Raw genomic sequence first — 26891 nt, 5'->3', positions numbered from 1 at the left:
TTTCCCAGTTTGGCATCCCCTACCCACAGGAGTTATGTATGGATGTGAGAGTTGGACTATAAAGAAAGCTGAGCACCGAAGAACTGATGCTTTTGAACTGTGGTGTTGGAGGAGACTCTTGAGAGTCCCCTGGACTCCAAGAAGATCCAATCAGTCAATCCTAAAGGAAATCAGTCCTGAATATTCATTGGAAGGACTGATGCTGAAGCTGAAACTCCAATACTTTGGCCACTTGATGTGAAGAACTGACTCACTGGAAAAGACCCTAATGCTGGGAAAGATTGAAGACAACAGAGGACAGATGGTTGGATGGCATCACCGACGCAATGGACATGAATTTGAGTAAACTCTGGGAGTTGGTGATGGACAGGGAGGCCTGGCGTGCTGCAATTCATGGGGTCGCAAAGAGTCAGACATGACTGAGTGACTGAACTGAACTGAACTGACCCACAGGAGAGAAGCCCAGGATGTCCAACCAGATGGAGCTTTGTAGGCAGGTGTCCCAAGGTCAGGAAGGCAGAGGAAGTCTGCAGCCTTGGGGCTGAAGGCAGGGTCTCTTCCCCATGAAGATCTGGGTTAAAGTGGGCAGCCAAGGAGGAAACAGCCTCACCAGGGAGGTCCCCCCAAAACATAACCTTCCTTGGTCTGCCCATACCCTGGAGTGAGACAAGAGACTGAACTGAACCCCATGGGCTCCAGAGCAGGGCAGAGATCATCAAGGAAAAGAACACAGCCAGAGGATTGGCCCTTGTTCTTTTAATTTGTCCATAATGTGTGAATGTGCATACATTTGCATATGTTTGCATGTGTTTGCCCTGGTGCATACACGCACACACACACCACTGAGACATCATGACCTTGCCTAGGTTCTTCATGCAACACACATACAACCTGTTTTCTCTGAGTAACCACGGTCCCAAACCTTGTGTCCAGCAGAAAGAACACTTTTCAGAGGGCTCCAGATTAACGCGCATGTTAAAGCAAGGCTTGGACGAGAACCTCCCTGAATTGCAAGTCCTTCTGGGCAGAGGCGATGGTACCTCCCCACACCCCTTGCCTCTGTTTCCCCTAAGCCTCCACCCAGCAGAACCAGGAGAAAGCTCAGGAAGCCGTCTCTGAGGCTTTGCAGCCCCTGAACCTTGGTCCCATCCAGGGAAGGCCCTAAGCTGGGGAGGATGATCCATCAGAATGGGTGTTCTGGGATTCTGGGATTCTGAACATGTGGATCATCTGAACATGACCCACATGTTCAGCAGACATGCTGAACCTGTGAAGCTGACAGCTCAGTCATCAGATCCATCAGAATGGGTGTTCTGGGATTCTGAACATGTGGACCATCTGAACATGACCCACATGTTCAGCAGACATGCTGAACCTGTGGAGCTGACAGCTCAGTCCCGAAGGGAAGAGTTAACGTGCCAAGTCTGTGCCTTGAGTTACAGAAACTCTTCACCCAACATTGCTCTTCCCCCAGCGCCACTGAGCAAAGCCTGGAACAGTGGATGAAGCCTGGAGGGGAGCCAGGAGTCCTGGCTCTGTGAGCCTCTGCTTCCCACCCCATTTTCCAGCTCCCACCACCAATCTGCAAAACAAGAGGATTGTCCCCTTCCTGGAGCTTGAAGGTGTCCTCATCACTTCCCTAAGTGCTTTATTAAACTATAATTTTGGTATGATATAAATGAACCTATTTACAAAATGGAAATGGACTCACAGACATAGGGAGTAGACTTATGGTTACCAAAGGGGAAAGGTGGGGTGGGGGGAGGGTTAAATTAGGAGTTTGGGACTAGCAGATACAAACTATTACATAGAAAACAGATAAACAACAAGGCCCTGCTGTATAGCACAGGGAACTATAGTCAATATCCTACGATAAACTGTAATGAAAAAGAATTTTAAATGATTATGAAGTACTTAAAATACTGTGGGGAGATGTTTAGTGCTCACATAATGGCTGGCACGCGCGCCTTATATAAAACAGCAGCCACTGTCCATCCTTTGCCGGGCTACATTCTTCCTCACAGTAAGATCTCCACTTGACAAGCTGTTCATTTAGTGTCCGTGCGTTTGCTCCCAGTGTTTATTTGCCATCTGCCTCCCCCTGTTAGAATGTGGACTCCACAAGGGCAGAACTTACTTTCCTTTATGCTGTATTCCAGTTGCTCAGCAAAGTGCCCAGCACTTAGTAGGCCCTCTGTAAATACTTCTGGAATGAATAGTAAATGCTCACGGAGAAGGCAATGGCAACCCACTCCAGTGTTCTTGCCTGGAGGATCCCAGGGACAGCAGAGCCTGGTGGGCTGCTGTCTATGGGGCCGCACAGAGTCAGACACGCCTGAAGCGACTTAGCAGCAGCAGCAGGAAATGCTCAGGAAAGGCTCGCACTTTCATTTATATTATTGCTCGACCCTCCCTTCCTGAGTTTAAAGAGAGGTGTGAGAGAGTGAGGACATGACCAAAATCAACATGAAATGACTGGAGTGCCGACCACATGCTAGGTACTGTATCAAGAGTTTCAGTGCAATAACCTATTTAAGCCTGACAACCACCCTACGTGTAATATTATTCCCATTGTAGGTGTGAGAAGACTGAGGCTCCAAGAGGCTCTGTGACTTTCCCGATGACTGATGGCTAGTGCCGGCACCAGCGCCAGACAGGATCCCTCCCCACGCCCTTCTCTTCTCCTCCTCCCCTCCTCTTCTCTCTCTCTCCTCCCCTCCATCCCTCCCTCTCTGCCATCCTCTCTTCTCCACTAGGAAACCATTTGGGTGCACTGACATTGCAGCAAAGAAGTACGGTCAAGGGTGACCATCTCTGTCTCACCCACAGGGCTCAGGTCACCCTGAGGCTGACCACAGCAGAGAAAATGCTCTGGGAAGAAAGCTAGTTTGTCAGGCTAACCTCACTCAGCGCAGAGACTGCACGTATGTCAGCGGCTAACACAAATACCTGAGCACTTAAAATAATCCTTTCTGGGCAAAAGCCGCCTCTTACTGGCATCTGAGTCTCCTCTAGGATCCTATTCTGGTCCCTGGCAGCAGGCACACCCTCCTCCCCACTTTGCCTGGCCTCCCAGAGGCAAACTTCTCCACCGCCCGTCCTCTGTCTGAGCTCAGCACGTGTCCCGTGGAGAGACAGGGGCCAGCTGCCTTCCGGTGACCTGTCATCCGAGCTCCTCTGGGCTTGCTGGGAACGGATCCCAGCCTGTTCTCTGGCCAAGAGAGTGCCAGAGACAAGGCTCTTTTTTTCCTTGGGCCGTGGGACACGGGAGCTAGAACAACCCAACCTGGGACTCGGCAAATGCCCTTGATATTAAATGATGGAATATTATGTAACTTTTCAAAAGACTGTTGACAGAAAGATTTTAATTGCATGGGGGAAATGCTTACAATGTTTTATGAAAAAAAATGATAATGTTTTATGAAAAAAGTTGGGCAGAAGCTTGTATATACATCATGATCACAAATCCATATTTTTTAAGGAATCAGTAGGTAGAAGGCAGTGCACCAATATATTAGGTTGAACCAAACGAAATGGCTAATATTGAGCTATCTTGACCCACAAAAATGGCAGCTGCATACAGCTTAACCTAATTACCTCTGGGAAACGGGATTACAGGTAACTTTTTTTTCTTAGTTATTTTTTAATAACTTTCAATGCCTTGAATATATATTAACTTTTATATCCAGGCCTTGTTTTAAACAAACTCAAAAGGCCCAGGATACTCAGCACGGTCTTGCCACCCTGTGTGCTCCCTGTCTTCACAGTCAGTCTGGGGCACCCCAGGCCTCCGCCACCTGCCTCCACATGTACAGACAGTGATGATGGATCAGATGGGCTCATGAGCTGAACACCTATGTGCCTTCATCACAGTAACGTAGCTAAAGGAGGGGTTTATCTCAATCCTCAGACACAGCCTAAGCCTCCAGGCTTGGGACAGGTATTTTAAGCTGCTCTGCTTGTCAACCAACCAGAGGGAAGGAGACCTGAAATAGGGTGGCTTATGGCACAAGCCCGCACGAAGACAGGCTGCCAATTCCTTCTCTTTCTGGGCCTCAGTTTCCCTTTCTATTTTATTCCTGTACGTCTACATGCAGTATGTGTGTAGGAGTGTGTGTGTGAGTATGAGTGAGTGTGTGTGTGTGAAAGAGAGAGAGACTCTCAACACAAGGCCCTTCCCCTCGTGTGTGCTACATGCCTCTGTCTCTCCCAGAGATGGAAGCTCCCAGCCGCAGCTGCCTCCCTCTCCAGGGTCATTTGGCCAGCACTCCCCCGGCTGGACTACCTCAGAGACGCAGCGTTATTATCCATTCAGTCTGTCAGGCCTCCAGCCAGCTTGGCTCCTGCTCATTCTCTGTCTGGAAAGGCTGGGCCTCTTCCCTTATCCTGGAGCTTTCTAGAAGCTCAGCAGTCTGGCTGGAAGACAAACCAGAGAACTACGGGAGGGCAAATGAGACAGCGGGAGCCTCAATCACAGTGGAGAGGGTGGAACAAGGAAGGCAAGGCAAATCAAAGCTCTGTGTCTTAGCAGAAAAGGGAGCGAATTCTGGAGGGAAATGGGAAAACAGGCTCTGCTTAGCCATGGCCAGCTCCCTCCCCCCGAGCAAGTCAGAGACGGCCTATGTCCATCTAAGGAGCTGGAGTCAGGGTCATGGCTGTCAGCCAGGGCCAAAAGAAAGACAGCCGGAATCCAAAAAAAAAAAAAAATGCAGCTGCATATAAGACATTCCCTCCACTTCAGCTCCCTCATTGGTAAAGTGCAGGGGTGGGATGAGATAATGAAGCTCCTTCTTGCTCTAACATGTTATTAGAATTCTCCCCAACTCCAGCTTATCTGCTCAGAGGTTAAAGACACTCCAAACAAGAATGCAAAAGAAGCAAGAGAAAAATAAGATGTTGGCCAAACATGGTGCTGGAGAAGCACTCTTCCCAGCAAAGTGAGCAGGGAAAGACGGACCCTGAAGGCCTTGGTCAGCAAGACGAGACTAGTCTCCACTAGACTCCCACTGTGATCTGTGTGTGTGTGTGTGTGTGTGTGCTCAGTCATGTCCGACCCTTTGCGACCCCATGGACCATAGCCCAGCAGGTTCCTCTATCCATGGGATTTCCCAGGTAAGAATGCTGGAGTGGGCTACTATTTCCTACTCCAGGAGATCTTCCTGACCCAGGGATCAAACTGGCGTCTCCTGAATCTCCTATTTGGCAGGCAGATTCTTTGCCACTGAGCCACCTGGGAAGCTCCTCTGATCCACAAGCCTCATCATTTATATGTCAATGGATATTGCCAGCAAAGGTGAAAAATCAGGGCCTGTTTTGGGGCCAGGTGGGAGTGGAGCCCCAATGCTATGAAGCACTGTCATGAACTAACATCTTGACCAAAGCCTTAACTCAGTACAGCTCTTATCTCCATCGAAACCAAGTTCAGAAAGCTCAGTTCTGAAGCCGATGACCAAAATGATGAATACCACAACACTGCAAAATTACACTGCATGAGTATAATAGCTGAGAAAAGAAGAAAAGGTAAAGGCAAAGGAGAAAAGGAAAGATATAAGCATCTGAATGCAGAGTTCCAAAGGATAGCAAGGAGAGATAAGAAAGCCTTCCTCGGTGATCAGTGCAAAGAAATAGAGGAAAACAATAGAATGGGAAAGGCTAGAGATCTCTTCAAGAAAATTAGTGATACCAAGGGAGTATTTCATGCAAAGATGGGCACAATAAAGGACAGAAATGGTATGGACCTAACAGAAGCAGAAGATATTAAGAAAAGGCGGCAAGAATACACAGAAGAGCTATACAAGAAAGATCTTCATGACCCAGATAACCATAACGGTGTGATCACTCACCTAGAGCCAGACATCTGGGAATGTGAAGTCAAGTGGGCCTTAGGAAGCATCACCATGAACAAAGTGGAGGTGATGGGATTCCAGTTGAGCTATTTCAAATCCTAAAAGATGATGCTTTGAAAGTGCTGCACTCAATATGACAGCAAATTTGGAAAACCCAGCAATGGCCACAGGACTGGAAAAGGTCAGTTTTCATTCCAATCCCAAAGTAAGGCAATGCCAAAGAATGTTCAAACTACCACAGAACTGCACTTATCTCACACACTAGCAAAGTAATGCTCAAAATTCTCCAAGCCAGGCTTCAGCAATATGTGAACCATGAACTTCCAGATGTTCAAGATGGATTTAGAAAAGGCAGAGGAACCAGAGATCAAGTTACCAACATCCACTGGATCATCAAAAAAGCAAGAGAGGTACAGAAAAACATCTACTTCTGTTTCATTGACTACGCCAAAGCCTTTGACTGTGTGGATCGCAACAAACTGTGGAAAATTCTTCAAGAGATGGGAAAACAGAACACCTGACCTGCCTCTTGAGAAATCTGTATGCTGCTCAAGAAGCAACAGGTAAAACTGGACATGGAACAACAAACTGGTTCTAAATTGGGAAAGGAGTATGTCAAGGCTGTATATTATCACCCTGCTTATTTAACTTATATGCAGAGTACATCATGTGAAATACCAGGCTGGATGAAGCACAAGCTGGAATCAAGACTGCCGAAAGAAATATCAATAACCTGAGATACACAGATGACACCACCCTTATGGAAGAAAGTGAAGAAGAACTAAAGAGCCTCTTGATGAAAGTGAAAGAGGAAAGTGAAAAAGTTGGCTTAAAACTCAACATTCAGATAAAAACTAAGATCGTGGCATCCGGTCCCATCACTTCATGGCAAATAGGTGGGGAAACAATGGAAACAGTGGCTGACTTTATTTTTGGGAGCTCTGAAATCACTGCAGATGGTGACTGCAACCATGAAATTAAAAGATGCTTGCTCCTTGGAAGAAAAGCTATGACCAACCTATATAGCATATTAAAAAGCATTACTTTAAAGCATATTAAAGAGACATTACTTTGCCAACAAAGGTCCATCTAGTCAAGTCTATGGTTCTTTCAGTGGTCATGTATGGATGTGAGAGTTGGACCATAAAGAAAGCTGAGTGACAAAGAATTGATGTTTTTGAACTGTGGTGTTGGAGAGTCCAACACCACAGTTGGGTCTTGAAAGTCCCTTAGACTGCAAGGAGATCCAACCAGTCCATCCTAAAGGAATTCAGTCCTGAATATTCATTGGAAGGACTGATGTTGAAGCTGAAACTTCAATCCTTTGGCCACCTGATGCAAAGAGCTGACTCATTGGGAAAGACCCTGATGCTGGGAAAGATTGACGGCAGGAGGAGAAGGGGACGACAGAGGATAGATGGTTGGATGGCATCGCTGACTCGATGGATATGAGTTTGAGTAAGCTCTGGGAGTTGGTGATGGACAGGGAGGCCTGGTGTGCTGCAGTCCATGGGGTCGCAAAGAGTCAGACACGACTGAGCAACTGAACTGAACTGAGACTCTGACCTGAGCATGATACATACATTATCTCATTTTATCCTTCCAAAATCTCTGAGGTAGGCATATTGGATCAAAAGTGGGTATCTTCATTTGACAGATTAGGAAGGCAAGTCCTAGAGAAGCTAAGAAATGTGTCCAAATCCGCAAGACTAGGAAGAGAAGCAGCAGGAATTCCTCTCCCAGGCGCTCTGTCTCCAAACCTTCTCATCCTGTAGGGCTTCGAGGGACACAGCAGTCACGTGACAACCATGGGTCATTGCAGGGACTAGAGGTGGTTTTCAGGATGCTCCTTCTCTTCTCCCCTAGTAAGGGCAGCCTCACCCCCCGCCCAGACTTCTCCAGAAACAGAGGTGTCCTCCTAAACATGAGTGCAGACTGTTGGTTTGCATTCCTGGACCTCTGAAAGTTCTACCATTGACAGTGATTCCTTTCACCGCTGAGGGCAAAGGAGCAAGGGCAGAGAGCTTCTAGGGACCTGATTCAAGAAGCAGTGGTGTGAGAGGCCAGGCCAACAAAGTCGTGAGGCTGCCCAAGATTGTGTTCAGGTTTCCATCTCACCTTTTTACTCTCTTCCCTCCTTTTAACCCCACAAGACGCACTCCCCAGTCCAAAGCTGGTAACCAGGACCCCCAAATTTCACGTTCCACATCCCAAGTTTCGCTTCCCTCTGATAGCGACTCTTTCCCGCAGTGATCTTTTTCATTTTCTGCTATCTCTTCTAAAGTTACTCATTCTTGGTCTCATTCTCTTGGGATCCTTTGCAAAAGCCACAGCTAATTTTCTGATAAGCAAACCCTTGTTGAAATATAAATGATGATAGATTAATATGACGCCATTCCCAAGGGCATCTGTATTTTAAACAAAGAACTCAACAATGTTTCATCCTAATGAAGATTCACAATGGCAGGAGATTTGAAAGTTTCAGATCTGCTAAGATCTCCTAGGAAACAGGAGGGCAGATATTTTGGTCAGAGACAGGCTCAAAGTCCTCTATGAGCAGAGGACAAGGACCTCAGGATGGATATGAACACATTCTCACATTCTGTGCGTGCACGTTAGCCATGCCAGAGGTCAAGAAAACAGATGTCTGTCAAACACAGAAAGGCAGTGGTTGTTGGGTGTGTGCCTGTGGGTGTGAGTGTGCTTATGTGGGGTGGGGTGTGTGTGTGTGTGTGTTAAGAGGAAGGGATGTCAACTGGCTACTGGTCCTCAGCTTGTTTCCAAGAGATAAAAATGACAGCTGTTTGGTTTACACAGCTAATTAACCTGAGGAATGCACTGTGTAAGACTGTTATTAAGGCAGCTGGATAATTAAGTTTTCCCCCAGAAAGGGAGGGAGTGGGGGATAAATAAAGCATCTAAGGGAACAGACACAACATTGGAGAAGACTTTGTCAAGAGCAGAAATCAGGGCTGGAAAGCTTCCAGGCAAAACCCCTCTGGTCCCCAAGCAGCGTGCACCAGCCCAGAGAGGACTGAAGGTCATGGCTCAGCCCCTGCCAGGGCCCACCTGGCAGAGATCATGGCTGACCCTCGGGGTCACATGCAGCCCAGCCAGAAGCCTGGCACACGTGTGAGAGCTGAACCAACAAAGGCTGACTAATTCCCTCATTTCATGAACGGGGAAATGGCGGTCTAGACAGAAGCCATGACCTTCTCAAGGTCGCGTTCCTCTTCTAAGTGTCAGAGACAGGACCAGACCTAGAAAGTCTTCACCCCCCATCAGGAGACTTCACTAACCATGACTGCCTCTGGGTTATCCAGCAGCCAGACTGAAAATCAGATGTGCGGCGGTCAGTGGGCCAGCCCAAGGGCAGGTTGACTTCAATAATTATGCAACTGCACGTCCTGATCCGAGAAGTGCTCAGGAGAATGACTGGCAGGTGGGGCGGCCTCTGCATGCAGACACAGGTCCCGGGAGGCCAGTGGGCAAAGGGCTGGGACATGTAGCCCCTTCCAGACACCAGGCCCATGGTCACTTGGCTCCTTTTTTACATGGTCCACACAACCCTGGAGGAGGGCATGGCAACCCACTCCAGTATTCTTGCCTGAAGAATGCCGTGGACAGAGGAGCCTGGTGGGCTACAGTCCATGGGGTCACAAAGAGTTGGACACGGCGGAAGGAACTCAGTATGCGCAAACACAGCAACTCACTGAAGTGGGTGCTATCATCCCTCACCTTTTCAAATGAGGATCGACGGCTTGGGGAAAGCACAGAAGGAAATGAGGGTATGGAGACATCACAGACATTTTCATCCATGCCTTGGGCTTTAGGGGGAAAGGGTATAGTGAGTTTACCCAGAGGTTACCTAGGAGCTGGAAGAGAGAGAGCCAGTTTCGGTAAAGACCAGTCTGGGTTCAAGTCCGGACAGTTAATGGGTAGTCAAGGCAGGGAGACCCGGAACAGCAAAGCTGGGCAGGGCGTTGGGGGACAAGGCAAAGCTGGCCGAGTCCTAAGTCCTTTGTCAAGGCTGCAGTATGGACACGAAGGCCAATAGGATGAAGCCAGTGAGACAAAAGTAGGCAGAAGAGGCGATGGGCCGACAGGCTAAGACTGGCCCAGGAGAAAGCAGCCATGCTCTGAGGTCAGGAGCTGGGAGAGGCCGTTTTGGAACTGGAAGGCGTCCCCCCTGCCCCTGAGTTTCCCCAGAGTTGCCAGGGGGCAGCGAGCAATGCTACAATGTCCAAGAGTCATAAATCCCTAGTGCACTTGCGTTTACATCACCCCAGAAGGCAGGCAGGCAGCAGGGGCTGGGTGATTTCTGCTGGGCTCAGGGCCCACCATGTCACCCCTGCAAGAAACTAGAACAGAGGCGCTAACCGGGGGCTCTGACTTAACTAAGGTGTATATGTGGCAGGAGGGGCTGGCAGAGAGGGATGGGGAGGTCGGGGCTGAGGGGCAGGCCTTGGCAAGGCAGCTTTGTACCATGCCGCCCTCCTCTGCAGCTGGGCCTGGCCACTGCAGCACCATCTCTAGCCACTCAGAAAACTCAGTTCCTATGCATTTCCATCAGGGAATCCCAGCACACACCCGGACCTTCCCATGGGGATGGGGATAATAAGAGCTACCTCATGGAGCACTGTGAAAATTAATTGAGATAATTTATATAAAACGGACTCAGTCTAACGCCTGAGACATATAATATGTGCTCAATAAACTATAGCTTTACGATAATATCGTTTAGTAATAAAAATAAACTTAAAAACTGACATTAGAACTCATCAGAGTTGTATCTGGATTCCTAATTTTCATTACACAGCCACCTGTGTGCCCGGGGAGGGTTCAGGGTCCACTCGGACAGAGGAGTATCCATGCCTTCATGTATGTCTTCACTACAGGCAACCAATGGCCTCTGGGAGGGGAGGCCGGGGAGAAAGAAGGAAAGAGAAATCAGACAAGGCGGAGAGGAGGCAGGTGGGGGAGAGAAGCTGGTTCCCCATGGTCAGCTCATTCCCAAAGAAAACTGGAGCAAAGAGCGACACGAAAGACCATTGGTCTAACACTCGTTCATGGAAGAGGAAAGCGAGATTTAGAGGGGGTGATCTTTTGCCCAAGATCACACCATGAGTTAGTGGCAGACTTTGGGCTACACACTGCACTCCAGATGCCCTATCCTCTCCTCTTCCGATAGGTTACATGGATCTATTCCCCCTGGTAGACAAGGGGAAGAAAGAACCAATGCATCTCAACTTTCACAGCAGCAAAATAGCTGAGGTTTATCCATCCCCTGGGTTGCAAAAGTCTAGCCTTCTCTTCTGCAAGCTCCCACGTGTTCTCAAACTGCTGCTTGAGTGCAGGGGAGGCAGTTGGCTCCCTGGGGCATTTGAGAGAGGCAGAGGGCAGGACAGGATGGAGTGTGGCCTAGAGGGAGGGCGGCTGTCCAGGCAGGCCTGGTACTGAGCCTCTCTCAGCAGCCTCAGATCCCTGCCTGATTCCCATCCCTGAAGGTGGCTCCACCCAAAGAGAGGACCCAGCAGAGGACACCCTGAAAATTTTAGACATGGCTCAGTGGTACAAAACTGGAGGGTGAGTGGGAAGGAGGCAGCTGGACTCATTCTGTTGTCTGGAGAGCTCCCCACTGCCAGGTTCCCTGATGCCGGTGGAGTAATCTAGGCCCACAGGGAGGACTCGCCTGCTGCTGGCTGTCTTTCCCAACACTGTCAGATGGGCTTTCTCACATCCAAGTGGGTGAGGTGCAGAAACCACAGCCACCTCCGCGCAACACCTCCAAAGCCAGGACCCAGTGCCATCTATGATCACAAGCGGCCAAGAGGACACAGGAGGCTAAGAGAGCAGTGAGGCCAGAGGTGGGGTCAGACGCCAGGCATGGCCCTGAGGACAAGGAGCGCCGAGAGAGAGGGAACCGCAGACACCCCAAGCTGCCTTTGGGCCACCAGCCGCTCACTCCCTTTCTTGCTCTGTCTTTTTAATGCCAAAGATGCAGAGACTCGAGGGAAAACGACTCCCTCCCTCTTTCCTTTGTCCAAATCTGTGTATTGAGGGCCAAAAAAAAAAAAAAAGGCCAAATGAGACAGGCAGCTGGGAAACAAGCAAACACTGGGTGATTTCCACCTTGGGCAACACAAGGAGCAAGAAAGGACCTCAAACTTACTGAAGGGAAAAGAAAATCCAAGTTCCTACCAGAAAGGTCCAGAAGCCAAGCAGGAAAATCACAGTGGCTCTTTGAAAAACAAATCAGTTGCTTAAATAAGCAAAGCGTTCCAATGCCTGGATTTGCTCAGCTGGGCTCCTTATCAGCTCAACCGCTGAACCTTCTTGCTAACCCCAAGTCACGTTGCTTTACCTCACCGATCTGTGTCCTTTAATGGCAATTTGAATATTTTCCCAGGGGCAAGGATAATTTAGGAGCTTGGGATTAACAGATACACACTGATGGGTATAAAACAGATAACCAACTTACTGTAGGGACTTACTGTATACCACAGGGAACTATGCTCAATGTCTTAAAATAGCCTATAATGGAAAAGAAACTAAAAAAAAGACGATAACTGAATCACTTTGCTCTAACCCGAAACTAACACAACATTATTAAGCAACTATCCTTCCAAAAATATGTTTATTAATTTTCACTGGAGGATGCTTTCTTGACAGTGTTGTGTTCGTTTCTGCTATACAGCTAAGTGAGTCAGCGATATTAACACGCACATGTATCCCCTCTTTTTTGGATTTCCTTCCCATTTAGGTCATCACAGAACACTGAGTAGAGCTCCCTGTGCTGCACAGTCAGTTCTCATCAGTTACCTGCTTTATACACAGTTGTGTATCTATCTCAATCTCAATCTCCCAATCCATCCCACACACACACACAAAATTTTAATTAAAAGGAAATTCTGCAAAATAAATAAATAAATAAAGCCTCCCGCTTCACCCAGGGTGGTGAAACATGCAGACCAAACATGCAGAGACGGGAGGTAAACAGGTTGGCTCTTCACACATGACAATTAGAAAACCCAGAAGGACAGCCTCCAGCCTACAATCACACAGTCTTCTGGTAGCTCCAGCCCCACCCTTAGCCCAACATGGGCAGAAGAGAAGGCAGCAGAGAGTGGCCAGGGTACAGCTCCGTTCCCGCTCTGGCAAGAAGACAAGCCATGCGCACATCCCAGCATCTGTGTGCCACCAGCCTTGACTCCGTCCGTCAAAGATGGCACCTCACCCTCCACACACCTAAAGGACTGGTCTTGATCTACTGCTTATGCCCCAGATTTGAGCGACTATCCTGCCCAGGCCCAAGGGCTGAGAAAAACTCCAGCTTTATTAAGCAAAAGAGGAAAAGGAGCTGTTCAGTTATAAGTCATTTTGAGTATGTTTTTCTCTTGCCCATCAAAGGTGGAAATTCCTGAGAGGCAGAGATCCTGCCTTATGCTTTGCTTACATTCCCCACAGCGCATGGGGCTGGGCCCACACCTAGTCCACTCTAAGTGTTCAGTGAACAGATGGCGGGCTCCTTGCATACCCCCAGCTCGCCTTCTTCCAGCCCCTGGAGGCCGTGGAGGAAGAACCTACCTCGCCATATTGGGCACAGTAGGTCTCAGGCTTGGTCAGGCCACAGGTGGATGAAGCTCGGAGAAACTGGGTCCTCCCTATGAGCAGGTCCCCGACGGGTGGATAGCAGGCCCCACGGGAGCATGCTTGCTGGGCACACAGGAGGCTGGGCAAGCCTGAAATCACAAGGGGCTTAGGGGGTGCTTGGGCACAGCCTAAAGAGAGGGCAGTCTAGCCGGCCACCCCAGTGCCCCCCAAGGAAGCAGTCATCCATTGGCAACGCTAGACCCTCTTCCTTGCCTTCATGCTCTGACCCGCTGGTGGTGGGAACATTGCAATCCTGGTGCTGTTTGGTTTTTTTAAAAAGCTGATTTTATAGTCTGTAACTCTCAGCTTTAAAAAAGTAGAAGTTGATCCTGAAATGTGGCATCCATATGTGGCTTTTAGAATTGAGCTACAGACACACGCTTGGCCACAGCTCTCCTCGCCTGTTAATGGAGCAGCGCTGGCTGCTGGCCGTCTGGGGGACACAGGGAGAGACTTTCATTCTGTCTGCTCCTTTATCTCTAAAACGCTGTCACACTTTGCAAATAACCAGCTGGTAAAGAATCCGCCTGCAACGCAGGAGACCCCAGTTCTATTCCTGGGTCTGAAAGATCCCCTGGAGAAGGGATAGGCTACCCACTCCAGTATTCCTGGGCTTCCCTGGTGGCTCAGCTGGTAAAGAATCTGCCTGCGATGCAGGAGACCTGGGTTCGAGTCTCTGGGTTGGGAAGATCCCCTGGAGAAGGGAAAGGCTATCCACTCCAGTATTCTGGCCTGGAGAATTCCATGGACTGTATAGTTCATGGAGATACAAAGAGTCGGACACAACTGAGCAACTTTCACTTCACAGCTGCAGCTCCCTGAATATCGAGAACTCAAGCCATGATGGCTCTGGGACCAGTTAGAGAGTGAGAAGATGGAAAATAAATTCAGCAGCAGAGCACTGGGGCTGCCATGAACCACCCTCAGGTAGGAGGAAGAAGACATTTGGGAGCCTTTCAAGAGTCTCATCTTCTTCAGAGGCCCCAGGACAGAGAAACCTCATGGGCATCCCAGTAGATAAGTGTTCCAAACCCCAGGACCCCGGGTGATGGGTGATGTTCACACTTTGGTAGACTGTCCTCCCACCCACGGCTGGTCCCCTCTCTGCTGTGTGACAGGCCCCAGAAGGACGGGAAGGGATACTCACCAAAATACAGGAGAAGGAGCAGCCTCATCTTCAGTTGACGAGGCGATCTCCACTCAGGACCTCACCTGGGGCAGAGCAAAGCAGCCTGTGTGAAGCCACACAGACCCCTAGGTTGCACTAGCCCTTTGCTGTTTCTGGCTCGAGTTTTCTCAGAAGCCTTTACTCAGGGCCTTGGTCTAGGACACTTCTGAACAGCAGGCACATCTGTAGCCAAAACCCGGAAGACGCTAGAGACCTGGCCCCCTGTCCCAGCTGGCACGTGACTTCCAGGCTGTCCTGGGAGAATGTCACTACATCCTCCTGGACTCCAGCTCCCCGCTCTGAAACAGATGGGAGGGATCAACCCTGCCCTGCCCCCCATGGTCAACAGAGCAAGTTGGGGAGCCAGAAAGGACTAGGCCCTTTGCAGGAGAAGTCTGTGGCCTCAATGTCACCCTAGGAAAGAGGATTGGCCTTTCTCAGGCCCTGGCCCACCTACAGGCCCAACAGCGAGTGGCTCAAAGAGGCTGGTGGCCTGGAGGGGCGCCCTCTCCTGCTGTTGGCATGGTCTCCAGTATCAGCCACGGCCACCCTGAGGGTGAGACTGTGGTGCCCGCTTCTCTAGGCTGAGCAGGTTGTGGAATACAACGGGGAAAGAGACGGAGGCCTGGAAGTGTTTAAAAAGTGAGTGAGGAATTCATCTGAACTGGGAGCAACTCAAAATGTCTCCATTGATGCACTGGGGCTGTACAGGAGGGCTGGGGTTTGGGAGGTCACAGAGCAGGGATTCTGAAGGAGGCTGGGGTTGGGGGTGATACTCGAAGGGTCCTAGAGGCAGGGTGCTGCCCTGCTGAGGCAAGCCCCGCCCTGCTCATGGGGCGCCCACCTCTGCCTCGGATCAGAAGCCCACTCTGCTCCAACAACAGCCACACATTCTTTCGGCCTGGATGGAGGAATGGGGGATTTGGCAGGACGGGGCAGGTGGGGACTGGGGACCCCCTGACATCTTTAAATCAAACATCCTGAGGCTTCAAACTCCCTCCAATCCCCTATCAGAGCAGTCAGGGGCCCAGGGAAGAGACAGGTGGCCTGAGCTCACACAGCTAACTGTGGCCCAAGAGGAAGACCCATCATCTGGCTTCCTCCAGGGGCTGCAACCTCGCCCCCTCCCTGCCTGGAACTAGGCACTGTGAGAAGTTCTTAGAAGAGGCCAGCCCACCCTCTCCTTCCTTCTTTGTGTCCAGCCCCAGCTCTGAACCTGCTGTCTTCTAAGTCACCGAGACGCTTATCAGATGGGAGAAAGCAATCCGAACAGTGGCAGACTCGACACCCAGCCTTTGGATCCCAGTGGGCTCAGCTGAAGCTCCCAGGAAGAGGAAGGAATCTGGACCTGCAGCCAGGCCCCAGACACCCAGGCACACAAGCCTGGGCCCACCCCGCCCCCACGGGCCAGATGAGACAGGTAACAGACCTTGCTCCGTGCTGCTGCTGTTCTTTCTCCAGATCACCTCTCCAAGACGCTCCCCTTGAATGTGGGGGTCTCCTCTCCTGGCTCCCAGTTTTTAAACAACGGCCTCACCTCTGGAGACTCCCCGGCTGGGCGTCGCCGGCTGCAGGGCGGGACTCAGGAATCTGGCCGCTGGCACACCCGTCTGCCGTCACAGCACCCCCACCCGCCACCCCAGACAGGACTGGGCAGGTGGAGGCGGTCCGGAGGCCTCATGGCAAGATCGGCAGTGCCCACCTACTTGCTGTGGGAGGGTGGGGGTTGCACCAGGGAAATGTGAGTGATGACTGGAGACCAGGATTCCTGGGGACCGGTGGGGTGAGGGGGTGATGGCCACTCACATTGTGACAGCCGCTGCGCTGGGTGCTTTCCCAAGGCTCATAGAGGTCAGCCTCTCCCGGGGTCCTGGGCCACCCTGGACAGAAGACCATGCAGAGAACAGAAAGATCAGGGCTTGCATATTGGGTATTACAGCCCCAGACCTGTCAGTGAGCTGGAAGGGAAGAAGACACAAACATCGAGGACCCTGGAAAGCACCAGACCCCTCCCAAGGGAAAGCAAAAAAAGTGGAAAACCCCTGCTTCTTGTGGGGCGGGGGGGATTAAAAGGCTATGGTTCATCAGGAAGGGGTCAGAGCCCAACCCACCCAAGAAAAGCTTAAGAGGACTCAACAGGCATGAACTCTAAATGTTTCCCCTCTGGCTCCCTCGCAGCCTTGGCAGGGAGCCCAAGGACAGGTAACTACCTGTGAGTCACGGCTCCCAGCTCAGGGAAAGGCTGCTCTCCCAGCCCTTCCCACTGGGCAAGAATGCCTGCCTGGAGGGCCAGAAAACAGATCTGACCACAAGGGGTGGGAAGGGAGGGCTGAGGCACAGCTGGACCGACTTCCCCTGGGCCCCCGCCAGGCCTGAGAACACAGCTGCCTTTGTGGGATGCTGGGCGGCTCCTGGTTCGGGGCTTTGGGCTGCGAGTGGCTGTAATGACAGTCACAGGACCAGAGACAGGGTCTGGTCTCGGAGGACATGCCTCCCCTCCACCAGGCGAGGGTCCGAGGGTTTTTAGAGAGATCTGGAAGGACACCCAGTCCAGATCTTGGCCGGGCACAGCCTACCTGGGCATTGTTTGGACACGGTCACCTCCAAGTTTCTATTAAAAGAGACTCTAATTGAGCTAGTCCAGCCTGTCAGTGTCTCCTAAGCAGGAACTGGAGGGTTGTGTCCAAGAAACTGGTTTGAGAATCCTTCAGGGCAAAATGGAGGATTTTGTGGATTAAATGGTAAACTGGGCATTTCTAACCCTCAGATTTTCATACAGCCCAAGAGATTTAGATAGGCAGGAGAAATACCCTAAGTAGCAAATGGACAATAAGCCGTTTAGATGAAAAAACGGACATTGCCGTACATGTTAGCGTCTTGACCCGTGTAAACATTCCAATAAAATCTGGCTTAACAAGCCAGGATCAGTACAAGCAGCTGGCCTTCCTGGGCCCTGCCTCTGCAGCAAGAACACACACACAGCCCTACAGCCCCCTGCAGGGAAAGGTCACTGCTCACACCCCCGGGGCTTTAAGCCCACCTGCCTGGTCTCTTTCTCTCCACCCTGCCAACTCCCTGAATGCAGGGCTTCCAGGAAGCCTGGCTGCTCATGGAGCTCTGTCCTGTACCCACCGCCAGGAAGAGGATGTGACGAAGAGCTCAGGAATAGTTAACTCAGCAGAAGGAGCAGCTGCTGCCATCCCAGATCCCCAGACAGGCGGGGCGGGCAGGCGGCAGGAGGCTGAGCCCTTTAAATGCCCCTCCTCCTCTCCCCTTAAGAGGCCAGGAGCCCAGGTAAATAGGTGCAGGCCAGGGCAGGTCCCAGCGTGGTTTGGCTTCACAAAGGGGAAAGCCAATTGCTTTGTGTGGGCCCCTGCACCCCATTCCGCGTTCCCAGCCCAGTCCAAGATGTTGCTTTGGCAAACCCCAAGGAGGGCCCAGCCAGCCAGCCTCACCCCTTGGGGATGCTGAGCACTTCCCAGTGGGGATCTAGCCCCCACCCCCCAGCCCCCAGGACAGCAGGGCCCCAGGCACCGGCCGTAAACTTCAGAACTCAGTTTGTTCAGAGACAAGAAGTCTAATACAGAGGCAGAAGCAAGGGCAGGACCTGGCAGGGACTAAAAGCAAGCTGGGCACTGCTCCGACAGCCTCCCCTCCACGTCTCCTTCCTCTCCTGCCACCCACCATTCTGCCCCAGAGCCCCCACCCTCAGCTCCCCAGAGCCTTGGCTTATTAGAACCAATGCTCAGGAAAGGGGTTCTCCTTGACCCCCTGTTCCTCTCGTACTCACGTCTGTCCATCCAGCAATTCTGTTAGCTCCCCCTTCCAAAGGCAGAGGCGGCTGACAGAATTAATCTGGTGACTCAGGCGGCAAAGAATCATCCACCTGCAGTGCAGGAGACACGGGTTTGTCCCCTGGGTCGGGAAGATCCCCTGACGAAGGAAATGGCAACCCACTCCAGTATTCTTGCCTGGAAAATCCCATGGACGGAGGAGCCTGGAGGGCTGCAGTCCATGGGGTCGCAAAGAGTCAGATGTGACTGAGAGACTAACGCACACACGCCCCCAGGTTACAGAAACGACACCGTGTCAGGGCAGGCAAGTCTCCCCCTCTGCCTGCTTGTCCGCCATCCCTCACGACATCTCAGGGGTGGCCTGAGAAGCTGCCATCTCCATCACCCATCTGACAGGCTCAAGCCGTCCATGTTGCCAGGGCGATCAGCCAGGGTCTGATGAGTGAGAGAGAAAGGCCTACGAAGCAAAGAATGGAGGGAAGGAGGGAGAAGAGAAGAGAAGAGGTTGAGAAGGTAAGAGAACCTGGTCCAGGCCGTGAATGCCAAATCCCAGGTGTAAGAGGAAGGGACACCGGGTGACTCACGGCTCGGGCACCACCTGGACCCAGTGAGTCACGGCTGAGTCCTCGTCTGTGGAGCTGGGTGAGCTCCAGGAAGGGCCCTGTGGATCCGCCATGTGACTAAAGCCGGCGTGTCTACACTCTGGCCACAGCTGCTCAGCCGCCCAGACAGTTGGTCACTCCTCACGCAGAGAGAAGAGGTAGGGCTTTCTGAACTCAGGCTGGAGCCCAGCCTCGGGCGGGGACCCGGAGAAGGCAGAACGGGGCCCTGGGCTGCCATCGTGGGGTGACTCTCTTCCACAGAGTCTGTCTTCCTCCTGAACTCAGGGTTTCAGAAAGTCTGGGTTCCAATGACCACTTATTAGGGGACCAAGTTCTTGAAGATGTACCTCACTGTCCTCATCTTCAAAGAAAGGATAAGTGTTCACTTCATGGGGACACGGTGAGTATGAAATGTGGGGATACATCTACAAGCTTAGAACAGGGCCCGACCCAGGCTTTCTGAACTCAGGCTGGAGCCCAGCCTCGGGCGGGGACCCGGAGAAGGCAGAACAGGGCCCTGGGCTGCCATCGCAGGGTGACTCTCTTCCACAGAGTCCGTCTTCCTCCTCCCTCCCCTTCCCAGCCTGAACGGCCATCAGACCTGCAGCACTTCGATCAGCCCAGGCCTGCGGTCTGGGAGAGACCCGGCAGTCGGCCGAAGTTAACCACAGCTGACATCCTCTGGCGAGCTCGCTGCGCGCTGGGCCCTGTTCTAAGCTCGTAAATGTATCCCCATATTTCATACTCACCGTGTCCCCATGAAGTGGATACTTATCATCCTTTCTTTGAAGATGAGGACAGTGAGGTACATCTTCAAGAACTTGGTCCCCTAGTACGTGGTCATTGGAAACCAGACCAGTTGCTCAGCACTCAGGTTCTTCACCACCGTTACTCAGGCACTCAGTCATGGACGACTCTTTGAGACCCCATGGACTGCAGCACGCCAGGCTTCCCTGTCCTTCACCATCTCCTAGAGTTTGCTCAAACTCATGTCCATCGAGTTGGTGATGCCATCCAACCATCTCATCCTCTGTCACCCCCTTCTCCTCCTCAATCTTTCCCAGCATCAGGGTCTTTTCCAATGAGTTGGCTTTTTGCATCAGGTGGACAAAGTATTGGAGCTTCAACTTCTTAACCACTACTTAGAGTTTAAAGTGGCCCAAACTCCCTGCCTCCACACTTGGTAAGCCTTGACCAGAGTCCACCAGCCTCTGAACTTGATGTTTCCCAAACCTAATCAGGACCTGATATCTGAAAATTGTGCTTTTGGAGCACTAACATGGACCGGAGACTCCTGGGGAAACACCGATGCTACAGAAACGCCCAGAACACCCCCCACGAGGTGGCTTTCTGTTTGTTTTACCATGCAGACAGTGTCTTCTGTGTGGGCACAGATGGAGAAGTTACTGGGCTCCAGCTGCCCCATCTCAGAGCCTCTGGCATATATGGGCAGGATCTCTCCATCATGCCAACAGGAAGCTGCTCTGAGTGAGGACAGGAGGGCCCCACAAGGGGTGGGAGGACAGAGAAGGTTAGCACGGATTGCTGACAAGATTAAACAAACAAGATAGAATGTGAGGACTGGATGACACAACTCCCCTGTCACCAGAGGAAGGGGAATCCCCTCCTCTGAGCCCAGGGCCCCAGTTTCTTCCAGGTCCTATCTCCCAGGTCCTAGAGTGCATTGCCAAATGTCCCCCCCTCCTGAGGGGTATAGCCCAGTGCAGCCGGCAGTGTGGTGAGGTCGAAGGCTGGCTCCCGGCTCCCCCAAGAAGAAGGAGGAATATCTCGGCATCTCTGCCACTTTTGCTGACCTCCCAAATTCCTGAGCTTTTCCCAGGTGGTGCTAGTGGTAAAGAACCCACCTGACAATGCAGAAGACATAGGAGATGGGGGTTCCATCCCTCGGTCGGGGAGATCTCCAGGAGGAAGGCATGGCAACCCACTCCAATATTCTTGCTTGGAGAATCCTGTGGACTGAGGAGCCTGGGGGGTACAGTCCATGGGGTCACAAAGAGTCAGACATGACTGAGTGACTCAGCACCCACGCCTCCTCAGACGGGTTGGCTCAAACCACGGCCCCTCTCCACCTCCCACCGCCCCTCCCTCTACGGTCCAGTCATTGCCCTCCTCGAACTAGGTTCTCAGAACCTAAGTCCAACCTCTGTGCACTTTGGCCACAAATTTGCCATGTGGAGCTGGCCACGTGGCTGAGAGGAGAGAGGCTATACCTGATGCGGGAAATGCAGCCACAGGTGAGGTCGGGACCCACTGGGCATGGCCAAGAGGGACCAGAGTCAGAGGGCAGGGGAAACCAGCCTCGGGAAATCGGCTCCCTGCGCTAGCAGAGGGGACTTTAAAATTCCAAACGTCATCCCTAAAAGGGCCACCAGGAAGAGAAACTCAGGTTCCTACTGTTCAGACTGGCGTCTGAGGGTTGAGTACGGACAAATGAGCCTCTTGCAGTTGGAGGGGGAGTGGGCACGGGTGTGTCTGGCTTCTTGTCTGGAATCAACCGCACCTGAAGGTGTGGAGTCAGCACTTCCCTTCAGTGCTTGTGGCCACATAGGGTCTCTGGATGGACTTGAACAGCTCCCGGACCTAATGCCACTTCTGCTTCTCAACAAAAGTACAGACTTGGGAGAACCCTGCTCTGGGCCTCAGTTTCATCCTTTGTAAATAGACATGTTGGATTTTACCGGTTCTCAATCCAGGCTGCCCTCAGAATTACTTGCAGAACTTACAAAATCATATACTTAGGTCAGGCCCCAGCCAGAGATTTAATGGGTGGGCAGAGGGGCAGGGACATTGACAATGTTTTTAAAGCTCCCTCGAAGCCCCCTCCAGGCTTCCCCAGTGGTTCAGCAGTAAAGGATCTGCCTGTGAACGCAGGAGCCTCAGGAGACACTGGTTCGATCCCTAGATCGGGAAGATCCCCTAAAGGAAGGCATGGCAATCCACTCCAGTATTCTTGCCTGGAGAATCCCATGGACAGAGGAGCCTAGCGGGCTACAGACTATAGGGTTGCAAAGAGTCGGACACGAGTAAAGCGACTTAGCATGCTCGAAGCCCCCTCCAGCTTTAGGATGCCCTGCTTTCGGGGCTGGTGGCTTAGGATAGCACTTAAAAGCCTAGAGTTGGAAGTGAAAGAAAAGTTGGAAGGTCTTGGTTCTTCACTCACCAGCTGTGTGACTCCGCACAGCCAAGGCTACTTGCATCCAATGGGACAAATAACAGTCCACCTCACGGATCCTTGTAAAGATCAAAGGGAACGCTGCATACAGGACTCCCAGCAAAGTACCTGGCTGGCCGTGTGCTCTATCAAAGTCTGTCCCCACGTGTGCGTCACACACACAGGTGTTGGGGTATGAGCAGCAGTCTTCACAGCTGCTTGTAACAAAAGCAAACCCCATTCCATCCAGATGTCTGACAGCTCTCTTACCAGACAGTGGGCCAACTGGGAGGCCTCGGGTCCCCCATTCCACTCTGTTCCTTGGGGCGAAGTAAAATTCTCGAGGAGCAATGATCTGGACCCGAAGGGAAGAGAGGCACTCAGGGGGCCAGATGAGCTAAGTTCCTTGAGAGCAAGGTGACACTTCTGGCCTTCCTAGACAGGGAAAGACACGGGGTGGGGTGTTTACAAACAGAGGGCAGAAGAGCAAGCTGGAGCATAACCGACATTGTTTTATGGCCTCCAAGAGTTAATAAAACCAGAGTCCAACACCTGATAAAGAGAGGAGTCAAAGCTGGTCTGGACCGCAGCTTGTTCCTTACCTCGGAGCAATTGCCCAGCAAGTCTGAGGGCGACAGAGAAAAGGCACTTTTTCCCTCTGGAGCCTCTGCTTTCTGCTGCTGTTGCTTCGGCGCTAAGCCGTGTCCGACGCTTTTGTGACCTCAGGGACTGCAGCCCACCAGGCTCTTCTATCCATGGGATTTCCCAGCAAGAATACTGGAATGGGTTGCCACTTCCTTCTCCAGAGGATCTTCTAGACCCAGGGATCGAATCTGTGGCCCCTGTGGCTCCTGCACTGACCGGCAGTTTCTTTACCATTGAGCAGCCCGAGAAGTCCATATGTACAATGGGATATTACTCAGCTATAAAAAAGGAATGAAATTCTTGCAGCAGCATGAATGCACTTAGAGATTATCATACCAAATAAGGTCAGTCAGACAGAGAAAGAAAAATATTACACGATAATACTCATACGTGGAATCTAAAAAATAGTACAAAGGAACTTGTTTACAAAATGGAAACAGATCCAGACATAGAAAACAAATTTACAGTTACCACAGGGGAAGGAGGGGAAAGGGATCATTTGAGAATATGGGATTAACAGATGCACACTCCTATATATAAAACAGAAAAATAACAAGCATTTACTATACAGTGAAGGGGACTAGATTCAGTATGTTGTGATAAACTATCATGGAAAAGAGTCAAAAAAAGAATATGTGTGTACATATATGTGTGTGTGTGTGTGACACAATATTGTAAATCAACTATAATTCAATTTTAAAAAAGAAAAAGGAAAAATACCCAGAGGACAGGGAGAGAATATCCAAAATGTTAACATTTTTCATCTCTTTACAGTTCTCTGATGCTCTCATCTTCCACAATAAGGCTATTTTACTAGAACAATCAGTAAAAAATAAAAAGTAAAATGTTTCAGAAGGAGAGAGATTTTGTCCACCTATAAGTGAGTCATCTTTCCTCTCTTTGCTCCCTCCTTTGCCCTGAACCTTGTCCACTAAACCCACAGACTGCCCCAGTGATCTACAAGTTTTCTACATCTTTGTATATTTCATAACACGTGGTTTCCCCTTCTTAGGAAGTGTTGCTTCTTGAGGTTGTTAGATCTATTTCAAGAAAGCACTTAACGTAGTTCCTTAGTAAATGTGTGAGAAAGTAAGGCATCACTCAACATCACATCTACAATAGCTCATTCAAGCGTCACAGCAGAATTTTAGGGTGGCTGTTTGAAGGATTTATTATTATTCCCTTTTTTATAGCTTCAGCATCATTTGGTAGCTTGTTCAAGGTTTCCAAATGCAGTTGACTAAATATGTATCCCCAGAAATTCATATGTTAAAACTCTAACTCCAATGTGATGGTATCAGGAGGCGGGGATGTTGGGAAATAATTAGGTTTACATCAGGTCATGAAGGTGGAATCCTCATAGCAGGATTAGTGCCCTTAGAAGAAGAGGAAGAGACACCAGGGTCTGTCTCCATCAAGTGAGAACACAGCCAGAAGGCAGTCCTCTGCAAGCTAGGAAGCCAGTTCTCACCAGGAACCCACTCTGCTGGCACCTTGATCTTGGGACTTCTAGCCTCCAGAGCTGTGAAAATGAATACCATGTTGCTTAAGCCACCTATCTGTGGTATTTTGTTACAGCAGCCTGAAGTGATGAAGACACAGAACTAGTGTTTTAGCCAATATGGGCTTCCCTGGTGGCCCAGACAGTGAAGAATCTGCCTGTAATACAGGAGACCCAGGTTCGATCCCTGGGTCAGGAAGATCCCTGGAAGAAGGGAATGGCTACCCACTCCAGTATTCTTGCCTGGAGAATCCCATGGACAGAGGAGCCTGGCAGGCTACAGTCCATGAGGTCACTGCAGTAATAAACTAACTGCAAAATCTCAGCAGCTTAACACAACCGACAAAGGTTTATTTGCTGCTTGCGCTGAGTGCAATGCAAGACGACGGCGAGAGGAGGGGGCCTCTGCTCCACACAGTTCCCCAGGGACAGCTGCCATCTCGTATCTGCAGCAGCCAGGACCGTGGTCCTAACAGCCTCGGCGACAAGGTTACATGGCACCGAGGAACTCTCTCCAGTTACCCCAGGCTTCACAGTCATGTGCTTAGGACCTACTGGGCAGAACTACTCACAGGGCTCCAAAGAGATCTTTCTACATGTCCACAGGAGGAAAAGGAAATAGGACTTAGTGACCACATAGTATTGTCCACCACAACCAGTATGTGGTGAAACCAGAATCCAACAGCGGATCCTTAAGTTCCCCAAATCCCTGCTCTTCCCACTCAATGTTTGGCCTCCCCAAACTGACAGAATTTGCTTTTCATAAAAAAAAAAAAAGAATTTTCGTGACAGAATAATTTATAGACTGTGACTCCTCAAGGAAACTGGTAGGGAAAATGGCCATAGTGAATGTTTTAGATGTGCAAAACCAGTCACGTATGAATGTGAGAGTTGGACCATGAAGAAGGCTGAGTGCTGGAGAATTTATGCTCTTGAACTGTGGTGTTGGAGAAGACTCTTGAGAGTCCCTTGGATAGCAAGGAGATCCAACCATCCATCCTAAAGGAAATCAGTCCTGAATATTCATTGGAAGGACTGATGCTGAAGCTGAAGCTCCAATACTTTGTCCACCTGATGGGAAGAGCTGACTCATTGGAAAAGACCCTGATGCTGGGAAAGATTGAAGGCAGGAGGAGAAGGGGACGACAGAGGATGAGATGGTTGGATGGCATCACCGACTCAATGGACATGAGTTTGAGCAAGCTCTGGGAGATGGTGATGGTCAGGGAGGCCTGGCGTGCTGCGGTCCATGGGGTCGCAGAGTCGGACATGACTGAGCAGCTGAACAGCAACAAAGCATCACAAGATGGCCTCATAGAAAAACCTTAAGCACAGGCAGTGACATCTCTACAAGTGGTACCCAGAGGGTAAATATCTTTGAGACATTAACATCACTCCAGACTCTAAGGGAAAACCCATTGGGGATGAGGGCAAATCTTCAAGAAGATTCTGATATGCTGTTAACCAACCATCCTAGTCCATCAGGACTCTCCTCGCTTTAGCCCTGAGTTTCACTTCCCAGGACACCCTTCAGTTACAGAAAAATGCTCAGTCACCTGGTTACACATTGATACTTTTTCTCCCTGACAGCTTCTGAAGACATCATCTCAAGTGGTTCAGCCATCTCTGCATGAAAATGCACAGTGATCTGAGAAAGCAAAGTTGGCCCTACATCCAAGAAAAACCCAGGAGGAAATAGCATGTGAGAATAAAACTCTCCCACAGGAAAGGGCTCGGGAAGCTATTTGGATATGGGCTCACTTCAGCAAAATGGTCCTCTTTGAGGAGTTGGGGGAAGAAAAGACTATGACTCTGCTTCTACTGCTGCGTCCTGATGTGCAGGAGGCTTTTCCCAGCCAAACATCAAGGATTCATAATGAGTTTATAGATGCATCAACGCCTCCATCTTTTTCAAGTCGAATATCATTAAAACCATCCACGTTCGGTGTCGTCTTGAATTTGTGCTATTCTTGACATGCATGTACACACAAACACATACACAGGTGCACACATACAGAAGCACATACAGGCCTTTGCACTTTTTCCTACTGCATTTTGTTTTGTGAGTTTTGGCTTAGCGCTCCATTTGCGAAGTTGGATTTGGTAAGCACTTTGACCTATACACGCTCCACCATCTCCAGGTTAAAGTCCAGAGTCCACAGTCAGGCTCCCAGAGTCCTGCTGGAAAAAAAGCTGCATTTTTGGCCCTAATTCACACAGCCTTGCTTTACACAAGTGCTCTGATCCAGCCATTTCATTCCCTTGACCACTCTTAGGCTCTTTTCATCTGGCTCTGACTGTCTATATTGCCCTTCCCACCTCTTGTGTACTTGGCCAAATTCTAAATCCAAGATTCAGATTAGATTCTGGATAGGTGATGGCTTCTCTGCTATTTTCTGTAAATTCTTCCCAAACTCCAGTAGTAGACTTTACAGATACAATTCAATTAACAACCAGTTCTAATCTGTCTTGTAAATCCCTTCTTTCTCATATTTACATACTTAGGGCTA

The 26891-nt window shown here is 50.4% G+C and overlaps 1 protein-coding gene and 1 long non-coding RNA gene across 10 annotated transcripts in view; one reads left to right on the top strand and one right to left on the bottom strand.

Moving 5' to 3' along the window:
• The window catches only part of LAMB3 (laminin subunit beta 3), a 65304-nt gene that overhangs the window by 27264 nt on the left and 11149 nt on the right, over positions 1 to 26891 (bottom strand). Inside the window, exons 2-6 of one of the 9 annotated variants that reach the window (XM_061383621.1) lie at positions 22838 to 23158; positions 22506 to 22670; positions 16097 to 16547; positions 14647 to 14711; positions 13434 to 13588 (exon numbers count right to left, since the gene is read on the bottom strand). In XM_061383621.1, the coding sequence (XP_061239605.1) occupies positions 13434 to 13588; positions 14647 to 14674 (183 nt within the window). In that variant the 5' untranslated portion in view covers positions 14675 to 14711; positions 16097 to 16547; positions 22506 to 22670; positions 22838 to 23158. The other 8 variants (XM_061383619.1, XM_061383618.1, XM_061383620.1 and 5 more) reach the window with 8 other exon arrangements.
• Positions 21131 to 25187, top strand: LOC133228172 (uncharacterized). Its single transcript, XR_009730108.1, has 2 exons — positions 21131 to 21318; positions 24459 to 25187. It is a non-coding gene; the product is annotated as an uncharacterized LOC133228172 (long non-coding RNA).

The sequence above is a fragment of the Bos javanicus genome, chromosome 16, assembly GCF_032452875.1.
Source record: "Bos javanicus breed banteng chromosome 16, ARS-OSU_banteng_1.0, whole genome shotgun sequence".
NCBI lineage: Eukaryota > Metazoa > Chordata > Mammalia > Artiodactyla > Bovidae > Bos > Bos javanicus.
This window is presented reverse-complemented; position numbering and strand designations above follow the sequence as displayed.